General features: G+C 37.9%; 3 protein-coding genes across 3 annotated transcripts; 1 reads left to right on the top strand and 2 right to left on the bottom strand.

Annotated features, from left to right (window-relative positions):
• Nucleotides 1–484: 484 nt before the first annotated feature.
• On the bottom strand, nt 485–2,674 carry PKNH_1414700 (conserved Plasmodium protein, unknown function; the record flags this gene model as incomplete). Its single annotated transcript, XM_002262000.1, has 1 exon — nt 485–2,674. The coding sequence occupies one exon, from the start codon at nt 2,672–2,674 to the stop codon at nt 485–487; it is 2,190 nt and encodes a 729-aa protein (XP_002262036.1).
• A 1,795-nt stretch (nt 2,675–4,469) lies between these two features.
• On the bottom strand, nt 4,470–8,036 carry PKNH_1414600 (conserved protein, unknown function; the record flags this gene model as incomplete). Its single annotated transcript, XM_002261999.1, has 1 exon — nt 4,470–8,036. The coding sequence occupies one exon, from the start codon at nt 8,034–8,036 to the stop codon at nt 4,470–4,472; it is 3,567 nt and encodes a 1,188-aa protein (XP_002262035.1).
• Nucleotides 8,037–9,235: 1,199 nt separating this feature from the next.
• On the top strand, nt 9,236–10,438 carry PKNH_1414500 (ankyrin-repeat protein, putative; the record flags this gene model as incomplete). The annotated part of the gene is made up of 1 exon (XM_002261998.1): nt 9,236–10,438. The coding sequence occupies one exon, from the start codon at nt 9,236–9,238 to the stop codon at nt 10,436–10,438; it is 1,203 nt and encodes a 400-aa protein (XP_002262034.1).
• Nucleotides 10,439–11,626: the final 1,188 nt, after the last annotated feature.

Here is an 11,626-nt window from a genome sequence, read left to right as displayed (position 1 = left end):
AATATCAAATTGTACATATACAAGTGTGGGAATGCAAAAATGAAAAAAAAAAAAAAAAAAAAAAAAAAAAAACATGTACAACTGGGTAATGTTTCTTCTTCCCCCTTGCACACGTTGTTCATATTATTGGCATGTCATGGCCAGCAGTTAGGAGTACATATACAAATATACAAATTGCACACGAGGAGACAAACGACGCAAATGGTATCTTTATAAAAAAAAAAAAAGAAAAACGCAAAGGTGCGACAAAATTGGGAAAGTTGTCTTAAAAGGGAGCCATGTGTATGTACATGTACATACATCATATAGGTAGATACATGTAGCATTTGGGAATTTTTCACAATACAATATTTTACAAGCCAAGGGGATGCAGATATGCCCGCGGCAAATGAACTCAAAGGGGGAGAGCGGCAACAGTAGGGTACCTACTCATCGGAAGTATGTACTTAGGAGCAGTTGCTTTGAGCTGGGTAGACCTTCTGCATCATCTCTGCGACGCCTTGATATCGTCTACGCACTGCTCAACATCTCCCAAAAGCATAAGGACGATGTCAAGCTCATTCATGGTAACATCAGTGTTCTGGTATGTGAGGCCTTCCCGGTGAGGCCCGTGACCACGTGAGTACCCATTCATGTTGGTGTAAAATATAGAATTGGCATCCTCCTTCTTTTCTTTATCCAGTATAGCCTTCTCCAATTTAATCTGTGTGTAAAAATGTTTAATTTTGCTTTGCACAAAACAAGATGAAGGTTCTTCAATATTTACAATAAAATTGTAAAAGGGTTTTAAAGTTTTATTCAACAGAATCATTTTGATTATGTTTAGCACGACGGTAATGGCGTCTACATTGAGAAGTACAGATTCTTCACTGATGAGAATGTAGATAATATTTTTTACTTGTGCCCCCAATTTATTTATTTCTTCAGCCATCTGTTTCATTTTGGCTAGTTGTGTATTATCTTCAGGGGGGGTAATGGGACATGACAATTTATTTTTCTCCACTTGGATAACTTGGTTTGGCAATTTTTCAAAGTCTTCATTTTGGTGAAATTCCTGTTTTATCATTTCTGCCTTCTTAACGACACGCACCATTTGTTTGTGCATTTCATCCTTTACGAACGAAGCAATTAAACTCCGGGCATTATCTGGAAGCGACTCATTAAGCAGTTTGTAATATAGTGAATACAAAATATCCCATTTAAAATTCCTCATGATGATACACAAGGCATTGTATACAACCTTGGAATACGTTTTTAATGTTCTATTATCATGAATAGTGCGATATACAGTTTTTAAAAATTCCATGGGTCTCCACCTGAAGTTATAAATATTACAGAAAACTGTTTCATCTCTCTTATGAATAATATTGGATAGAATAGCAGAGAGGCAGATGAGGTGATAAGCCTTAATTAGCAAATTATGTTTGACGTCGTCATCTGCCTGAGGAATACATAGAAGTAAATTGTAACTATTTCGAATGATCAAATTGAGAAGATATAATTCTGAATATATTTTGGGGAAGGATGATTCATTTATTTTTTCTACAAATATGAGGTAGGCGAGGATGGAAATTTCTAAGGTAGAATTTTCCAAAGCACAGGCCTTTGCATTGGGCATTAATATATTAACATTTTCTAATAGACGTGGGATGTTAGAATTAATAATGCTTAATCTCCATACGAGACCTGATAAGCAATCCTTCACCATCTTTTCTCTTCTATCCTGATATAAATTTGAAGATAACTTGGAGTAAATGTCCAAACACTTTTCATACTCCAAGTTATCGTAATGAATATATTTTATCATCTTCTCTATGTTTTTATTTATTGGTAATTCTGCATTGTGGTAGCTTATTATTTTCATAATAAAAGCAATGATTGAGTGTAGAGCCACATCCTGTTTATCGTCTTCTTGCGTCTTAATAGATTCATCACAGAGGACATTGGAAAATTTACACATAGAAATTAAAACATCTATACTGGTAATATTGTCGTTGTAGTATGGTTTTCCTTCTATGCTGTAAAATTTTCCCAGAACTAAGGGAAGAATTTGGGCAATATATTTTGCTCTTTCCAGAGATATTTTGTTAACTATATGGGCAAAGTATTCCAAGGATAGCAATTTATAACGATAGCTGATTTCTGAGTTATGCAAAATGTTGTTGAATAATATGTAACCATTTCGTGGGTACATGTTTTTACTAAGGACATACATTATTTCCATATAATTTACATTCTTCGTGCATGTCATTATGAGATCCATTCTGTAATCCTTACCCTTAAATCTTCGTAACTTTTCATCCTGAATTTCTATTCTAAACTGACCATATACCTCATCATAATTATCGTCAACCCATTTTTCTCTCACATCCTGCTTATGTAAGGTTAGTCCTACATCTACACAATCCAGCTCATCTTTTTTTGGAATTTTATTTACGCCTTGAATGTATACTATTACATCTGGTAAAAAGTAGCATGTGTTTTTTTGAAAATCACGTTCATGTATGTTCTTCAGAATGTACTCCACTAAGGTGTTCGTGTTTTTTATTCGATCTTTCTCTAGGTACTCCTTCAGTTTTGATAGATATTCCTGGAATTTTGAGCATCCTTCTTTTAGACACTGTAGCAGATCCTTCACCTCATCGGGCAGGGTGCTTACCTCCTTTTCGCTCATCCTTGGCTAAGGTAGACAAAGGTGTATATATGGGGGGAGTGCAGATTCTTCCTTTATGAATATTCCCAGTGCGACCTTACAAAGCGTAAAAATTTATGCTCGCTCTGTATGTCCCTTCCCCGTTGCCTCCCTTAGGTAGCCAAATGGGAGGTAATATAACTTTCAGATTCGGCCGCTGGGCCTCACACGGGCATTATTTCGTCACGCTTTACGGTGAACAAAACAAAATCTGCACTACAAATAAACGAAACAAACAGGCTCATACCCTACATAGGCTAAACTGGCCCGTACATCCAAAAGTGGGAAACTAGAATTTCCTTCTGGAACCTTCACAAAATGATCATACCGTATGGATACACTTGGGAATATCACTTTAACGCAAAAAGTAAAAAAGCACACTTTAGCATGTTCAGGTAGGATATGATAAAATATTCACGAATCGGTAGAATTTGCATTTACTCAATAGAGAGCTTCGTTGAGAAAAATACGCTGTTCTCGAATGACGCACTAAGAAAAGTTTAGCAGCACTGCGCTGGGGAGAAAGTGGCATGTACCTAACGGTGTAGAGATCAGATTCAACTATGTACGAATCACAAGTAGTACAGGCAAACATGCACAGGGAATTGTCAGCAGAATAGCATTACACGTACAATATAATAAATATATGCAAATTATTTTTCAGATGCACAATTTTATTAACGCAAAAATACATGTATATTCTACGCACTTGCGCGGGATGACGACATATATATGTATAGATATAGCATGCCGTTTCTGTTTGGAAGAATATTCCTCCCGTTTTGGTGGACTCTTTTAAAATTTTGTTTAAATGTCCCGCTTATATTTTTTTTATTTTTTTTTTCACCAACAGATCGAGAGAAGCAATAGGAGGTACCTATGCTGATGTTTGAACCATATTTGGGGGAAATGGAAAACTGCATTTATAACTATGCATACGTATAGGTATATACATATATGTGTAAGTGCATATGTGCATTTAAGAAGCTTTTGTCGAAGGTTCAAAGGTGTTAATTTTTTGTAGCAGATTGAGGGGCGCATTTTGGGGGGGGTAATTTTCACATGCGGTTGATCGTTATTTTGATAGTTGCTACGTTTTTTTACCTGTTACGACATTTTTTATTATAGTAGTTGATGGTGGTTCTGTTGATCATGGCTCTGCTGATGTGTTTGGCGGTGTTGTTCCTTTGGGCCCCTTCTTAAGTGGGAAAAGGCTTAGTTGGACTTTTACCAGGCGAAAACCTTACACAAGGCAGATTGTTGTTATAGAATGGAGAAAACATTTAGGTGAAGGTCTTTGTATGCTTATCGGTTTGGTTAAACAGTGCAGTTTATGTAAGAAAAAGTTGGAAGAAAAAAAAAAATAAATAATATAATATATATATAGTTATACATATATATACTATTCAAATTGTTCAGAGGGGCTTTCCTCAAAATCGGTTGAACATTCTTTTTTTTGCCGCATTTTCCTTTTCACTGTGGTTATGTGATGAAGGAAAAAAAAAAAAAAAAAAAAAAAAAAACAGCCATAGACATTGGTGCCTCGGGGCACGCATGTACAAATGAATGTGGTTTCGCTCAGCACCTGTGTTAAGTTCCTTCGTCATGAATCTTGGCAATGCACCATTTGGGTGTTCTTGTCTGCATATGATTTGCACCATGTGATATACCCTATTGATGTCCTACTTGTGATGCACCCCATGTACCACTTCGCCAAGGTGAAGAAGCTCCCCTTGGAAAAAAAAAAAAAAAAAAAAAAAAAAAAAATCAAATAACATCAGGGCGCTTTCCTCCCCACTTTTGTTTTAATTTTTAAGTATTTGTTTTGATCTTGATTGGAGCTCATACTGTTGGGCTTGTGTGTTAGGTACTTGTTTCTTTGCTCTTGTGTGGAGTCCTTCTTTATGTATTTGAGATAATGAACGCCTGGTGGGGGTCCACCGGCTTTGTTTTTATTGTCAATCGCAAATGGTGCATTCGTCCCACCGCTGTTGTGCATACCGACATCTGCGCGAGCCGTGGGAGCCTTGTTAATTTTAATTTTTATGTGTGACTCTGTGTATGTTTTGAAGTGTTCCGCTAAGGCTTTGATATCGTAAGCGACCTCTCCGCCTGTATGTGATGCCTTTAAAAATTCATCCCACATGCCATCATAAAAAGACAAAACCACATAGTTATCGCACTGAAATACTTTGTGCTTCAGTTGTATTTCTCCCATGATGTATCCACTGCATCTGTGAATAGGAGTACTGGGTAGCGGGTCAATGATAACGTTGTAGTCTGTTAGCAAATATGGCATTATATACAACTGTTTAAATTCCACATTTTTTTCATACTTTAATTTTAAGTAATTAAAAACCTCTTCGTACGGAACTTTAGAAATATACTGATTATTTATCAACTTCATTTTGTAGTGAAAATACGATGAATTCAGAAGGTACTGAAATGTCTTAATAAAATGGCTAGGTGAGTTACTATTCTTATTGTTGTAACTGTTGAAGGAATTGTCCTCCAATAGCTGATTGCCTTTCCAGCGATCTACATAACCGAATGAATTTCCATTGGAAAAATTATTCAAGTCTATGTAGTTAAACATCATGGCACACTTCAATATTTCATACAATAATTCATACTGTTTTTTGTTGAAGGCCCTCACATCATCCACAATCCTTTTTATAAGGAAAAACCACGACACGGGACAGACATAATTGGTAAGTAGAAAACTATATGATAGGTATAGGAGCAGTTTTTTATTACACGTGAGAACTATTTTGCGAACATCTATAAACTTCCACAGGTTTAGATTCTTCCTCCCGGCGATTCCAAAGGCGAGTGATATGTCAATTAGGTAGTTGGCGTCCACATACATGGGGTGTTTCGAATAGTTTACATCATTTTCTACCGTTGCACCCACTCCCGTGGTAGCTACAACTGGAGTAGCTACACCCGTGGTTTCCTCTCCTGATGATATCACACCCGCTTCGTCAGCGCGCCCCCCCCCGCTCATTAATTTTTCACCGATTACATTTTCCAAATACGTAAACATCTGCGTCGTGTGGTAGGGGTAAATACTCAACGACAGAATTATATTGGAAATATTTTCTTGCGTCAATTTGTGTTTATTCATTTTTATTTTTTTTTCAAATGCCTGTATTGTCTTATTTTTTATCGCATCATTTTTTATGTACAAAAGGTACAGGCTCAGGACGGATGGAAAATGAGTAATGCTGTTCACGTAGTTATCACAGAATTTAATCATTTCTTGCGTAAGAGAATTTTTCTCTAATACACCTCCTGTTGTCATGACCAAGCCTTTTTTGTCATCTCCAATGGACATGTTAGCCATGGTGGGAATATTTTCCCTATCTGCCACCGTATCTAAAGTACCATCCTCACGGGGGTCTTGGTTACTTTCCTTTTTTTTCATCTGCCTCTGTAGAGGGTCATCTTTTCCGTAGGTAATGTTAACTGAGGAGGGCAACAATTTGTTGAAAACTTCATGCATGTTTAAATACACCGCTGCAAGATTATTCGGGGTGATCAATTCGTTATCCTTTTTTATTTTTTGCAGAATTTTACTGACCAATGGAATGTCCTGGTTACCGTCTTTTTTATCCCTCACCATCACGCCTTCTATGATTATGCTCTCAACATTTTTTGCTCTCTTCAAATAGTCAGCTAGCCGTACTAACTGGTCCTCATTCATGTGGTCCACTCGATCGTGTAATACTTGGGTTAAATTCCTGCTCATATTTTCGTCAGCACCGTTTAGGTAAATGTTCGCTACACATAGGAGAGTATCCGTGGAGAGTTCATTTCGATTTTTTTTCAAAAATGTCATCACTTTATCTGTATAGTAGAAATTCATTTTATGGTGAAAATTTTCCATGTACTTAAAAATTGTCAAAATTTCATCCTCTTCTATATTTTTTCTCCTCTTTGCAGTGGGATCATTCATATGTTTTGAAGAGTCTCCAAATTCTTGCCCCTGTATCGACGTTGCCACTTCCATGGGGTTACCACTTCCAGGTGATTTGAAAAAGAGAGACTCTCCAATTCTTCTTTCGTTTACACGTGCATTATTTGGGGAAACAAAATTTGTTATTTCCCCATCGTTGTGTTCGCCTTTTAGCTCTTCTCTCCACAGGGGGGGTGTCTCTCTCCGTAGGAAGTCGTCGTTCCTTTCTTGGGACCCACTTGTAAACAGACCACTCGTGTTACTACCTAGGGTCCATTTTGAGGAACTCTCGCCAAACAGGTCCCCAAAGGTATATTTGTTATCTTGCGAGGGGTGACTCCAATAGGTTGGTTTTCCCCTAACGAGTTCATCGTTGTAAGTCGTACTTATTTTGTCATCCACAATTAGGGTGAGGTAACTGTCCACTTCCTTCGAATAAAAGTGCTTGTAGAAGGACTGGACCATGTAGAATATCTGCACCGTTTTCAAATTATCCAGTTTTTCCATGTGTAGGTAAAACTTCTCCAACAGTAGTTCAATAACCTCCAAATTTAAAGCATAATTGAGATAGTACATATATTTGAAGAGGTCAAAAATATTTCGTTCGTTAATAAGGCAAATGTAGTTCTGTATATACCTCTCCACATGGGTAAAATATTCCTCGAAATAACTATTGTATTTTTTCACTGCATTTTTTGTATTCAAATAATCTACTGGTATTAAATTATCCAAATTATGAGGAGTCCTCTTTAACAAAATGATACACAAACTTTTTAGTACCTCTAGGATTGTATGTATGGTTAAGTTTTCGTTTCTCAATCTGTTTAATATTTTATTTATTTTTATTTTTTCATTTTCTGATTTTTGCGCAATGTCCAGGTAATCGTGCAATTTGTTTATGTACAAATTCGGGTTTCCATTTCCGTGTGTGGGGGTACTTCCTGATTGGTCATTGCGCGGCAACGGCCACTGGCTTCCCTTACCACTTGGGGGATTACTATCCCTGATATTTTGCAATCGGCTTGATAAAATTCTGTTATTGTAACGCTCTCCTTCGTTTTGACTCGTTACATTCCTCTTGTCACCATGTGTGTGAATCTGTGTGTGTATGTTTGTGTAGTTAGCATTGCTATCTTCCCATCGGGCATCCTTCTTCCCCTTCAAATGGAGCGCGCTAACACGTGAATTGTCTTTACTTATTTTGCTACTTGTGAGATACACCTTGCTATCCCTGTGCCTGTTGCGCGCACTACTCGCTTCCAGTGTTCCCTCGCCATTCCCCTGAAGACGCCTCGTTTCACTATCAATCTTATTTAGTCTCTTGAGCTGGCGGAAAATGGTTATTTCCCGCTCAATTTTGAGCAAAACATTTCTGGGCGGTATCATACTACCTTCGGGGCATGGACACAAAGAGGCTCCTATTTTGGAGGAACCTCTAATCAGGGGGCGAGAGACTTATCGTGTGAAATGTTAAACAGTGTAGGACGAACAAGAGTGTAAGAGTTTATTCCACTCGGAAATACCTAGATGTGGATCTAATTTGGTACAGAGCCGGAACGGCAAAGGGGATCATTCAAAGTGAGAACGAAAAAAAAAAAAAAAAAAAAAAAAAAAAAAAAAAAAAGTAACCCTAAATGATGCCAACCTGTGCTCTAAATTAAGTAGGTTCAAAAGGAAAAGAAGTTTTTTTCTTTCATCTCTGTATTAAGCTACAATGGGTTCAAGATCCCACAATTCGTTCGGAAACATGATTAAGGGGATATGTGCCTTCAATATACGGGACGTGTATCTCGAAGGCAGTAAAAAAGTGGCGCGATCGTGATATGTCAACAGGAATACGCATCCACGTAGGGTGAAACAAAACATCCTCTGCAGCAAAGTATGCGCAAAAAAAAGGGGGAGGAAGAAGCGTTCGCGCCTTAAGTTAATAAGGCTAAGGTTGTACAATGTAGAGCGTTCAGGAGTGTATACCACTATTCACAAATGGAAGAAAAAAAAGAATAAATAAATAAAATAATAAAATAATAATGAACAAATTGAGCGAAGGTAAAAAAAAAATAAAAAAATAAATAAATAAGCGGACCATGCGTGGTTGATAAAACACATAGGGTAAAGGTTCCACGAAGAAATATGTACCCTTCCAGAAAAATTCACGCTGCGATGAAGGGTGCAAAATGTTGATCCTCTTTTCGCATTATATAAGAGTTATTGCCCTGGATGGAAATTTTTAAAGCAAATTTGAGGGACGAAATGAGGGGCAAAATTGAGGCGTAAATTTGGGGGGGGTAAATTTGAGGTGCAAAATTTAGAAGCACAATTAAAAAGCATAATTTGGAATCATTTTTTTTCCTCCGCTGTTTTTCCCTAGGGGAAGAGGCATAGGCTGTGTATCGTTTATATATGCATGTGAGTATTTCCAATTTTCGGTGACATTCTTCCTCTTGCTTTTCAATGTAGGGGTTCGCTCCTGGCTAGTTCGAAAGAGGAGTAGCTTGTCAAGTGTTCCTTTCCCCCCCTACAGCTTGTTTCTGCACGTATAGTTGGTACCCCTCCCCCCCTTGGTACGCGCGCAGACGCCCGGAAAAATGAGCTCCAAAGTTTGGAAAGCCATTCTAAAGGACGATGTGGTCAAATTCAAGAACAGCATAGAAAGCGAAGGAGATGTAAACCTAAATTCGTACAACAAGGAAGGATTAACGCTCCTCCTATTGGGTATCGAAAAAGGGTGCGGCGAATGTTGCCACTACCTCGTCAATGAGTGTAACGTTAATATATTTTTAAAAGATAAGAAGGAGAAGGATAATGCCTTGATGAAGTGTATGGTCCTTGGACATGACATGATAAACTTGAGTAGACTATTAATCGAAAAAAAAATTGATGTAAACGAAAAAAACAAAAATGGAAAAACGAGCCTGCATGTAGCTAGTGAGTATAACTACGTTAAAGGAATAGAATTACTGATAAAAAATCATGCCCACATTAATGCCCTAGATAATGAAAATAATACACCCCTGATGTGCTCAATTAAGAGGAGCAAAGAAGAAGCAGCCATTTTGCTCATCGAAAAAGGTGCAGATGTTAATATAAAAGACAGGGACATGAATTCTGTTCTACATATTTGTGCGAAGGAGCACTTAGGAAATATAGCCCAGAGTATTCTACTAACACAAAAGGTAGACATAAAGAATTGCCTCGACAATGAAAATAATTCCCCTTTACATATAGCAGCGAAGGAAAACCAAAAAGGTTTGTGCGAGCTTTTTTTGAAGCACAAATTTGATGGATGCTTAAAAAACAACAACAACGAAACGTATGAAGATATTTTAAAAAAAAATGAAAAAAATGATATTTTGAAGGAAGAAGAAAAAAAAAAAAATTATCAGGAGAAAGAAATCCGGAAAAGGAAGAACTACGAAGAGGCAATGCTAAAAACCGATGTCTCCAATTTTCTGAAAATACATAACTTAGAATCCCTAGCTCCACATTTTTACAAACATAATTATGTGTACGTCGATCAGGCTTTCCTAGATGTCAATGATTCTACACTCAAGAAGATGAACCTCAGTAAGGAAGAACGTAAGTTGTTTTATGAGGCCGTCGATAAGCATTACTCTCAGATAGAGGATGAGCAGAACGAACAAGAGTTGGTTAACCGTCAACTGCAGGAGGAGCAGCGAAGGACGAAGCGCCTGAAGTTGGTTTCTTACGTGGTGTCCCTAATATTTACCGCAATATTTATTTATAGCCTCGTCATATCCATCCTCAAGCGGGGGCGCATCTTCTTTTGAGCACCAGTGTGAGGGTTGATATATGGGATGGCGCGGCACAGCGTGGAACAGAAATGGAAGAAGTAGAACAGAGGAAGTATAAACGCATGATGACACATCGCTCCTGTGTGGTCTTACTGCGGAGTGGACACTTATAAACCATCACATGTGCAATTCTTTCTCTAAGAAATATTGCCTATTTGTAATAGGTATACCGTAGGGTTATTGCAATGCTTAAACCTTGACATGGAGGCCGCCCACAATTTGTGAAATACTCCATTTTTCGAAGAAGAGTTTACCTCCCCATTCATGCATCCTCACTGTGAACTCCGTCCCATCCTTTGTTCGTTGCTTTTTTTTTTTTTGTTTGTTTCATTTTTTTGGTTCTTTTTTGGCAATTTGCCCTCTTTTCCCTTTTACCCATTTGCCTTTTTCAATTTAATTCCGTTGCGCGCTCCGGTTCAACTTTGCCACAAGGCCGTTCCTATTTGTTACAACCGCATGTGTATTTTTGAGGAAATGAAGAACACTCAGCGAAGGTCCCTAAACGCGTAGCTTCTTTTCTCGGCATGAAACATGATAAACTCGATATGAGAAGTATTATGGCATAAAGGGGTGTAAAACTTATATGGTAAAATGGGAAAGATGAAATACTAATGCGGGTTATGCGGACAACTAATTATGTCGGCTACACGGCGAGCTCTTCATTTGTCATATGTTTTTTTCGCCGGATGTGCTCTGCCAAGGTGTGCGCTGTGTTCTACAGAAAAGGTAAAGCAGGGGAAACGAAAACAGAATGAAACATAATATATGAGACCTCCCCCCTAGACCGCATAAATAGTAATAACTATCCGCACCCCTCATTGCGCCTTCATTTGCTTTCCCCACGTGCGAACGGAGTGGTACTAGGAAAAACACCCGCAGGAAGTCCTGCACACTTGAAGGAAACTATCCTGGTAGCGTTTTTAAGAGAGAGGAACAAGCTATTTCGCGGCTGTTCGTTGCATGCGTAAGTATGTGCCACGTATGTAGCACTAGGTATGTATGTATGTATGTATGTATGTATGTATGTATGTTTTTTTGTTTTTTTTTTTTTTTTTTTCCCAAACTGGGAGGAAATCGTGCCTTTAACCTTGGCAAAAACGCAAAAAGGCTGCATTCCCTTTTGGCTATCTTGCAAGGGGAAGGAATTCACACCATTCAGTTACA

Source organism: Plasmodium knowlesi (assembly GCF_000006355.2).
Source record: "Plasmodium knowlesi strain H genome assembly, chromosome: 14".
Taxonomy (NCBI): Eukaryota; Apicomplexa; class Aconoidasida; order Haemosporida; family Plasmodiidae; genus Plasmodium; species Plasmodium knowlesi.
Note: the sequence above shows the minus strand (reverse complement) of the source record. Positions and strands in the feature narration are given on the sequence as shown.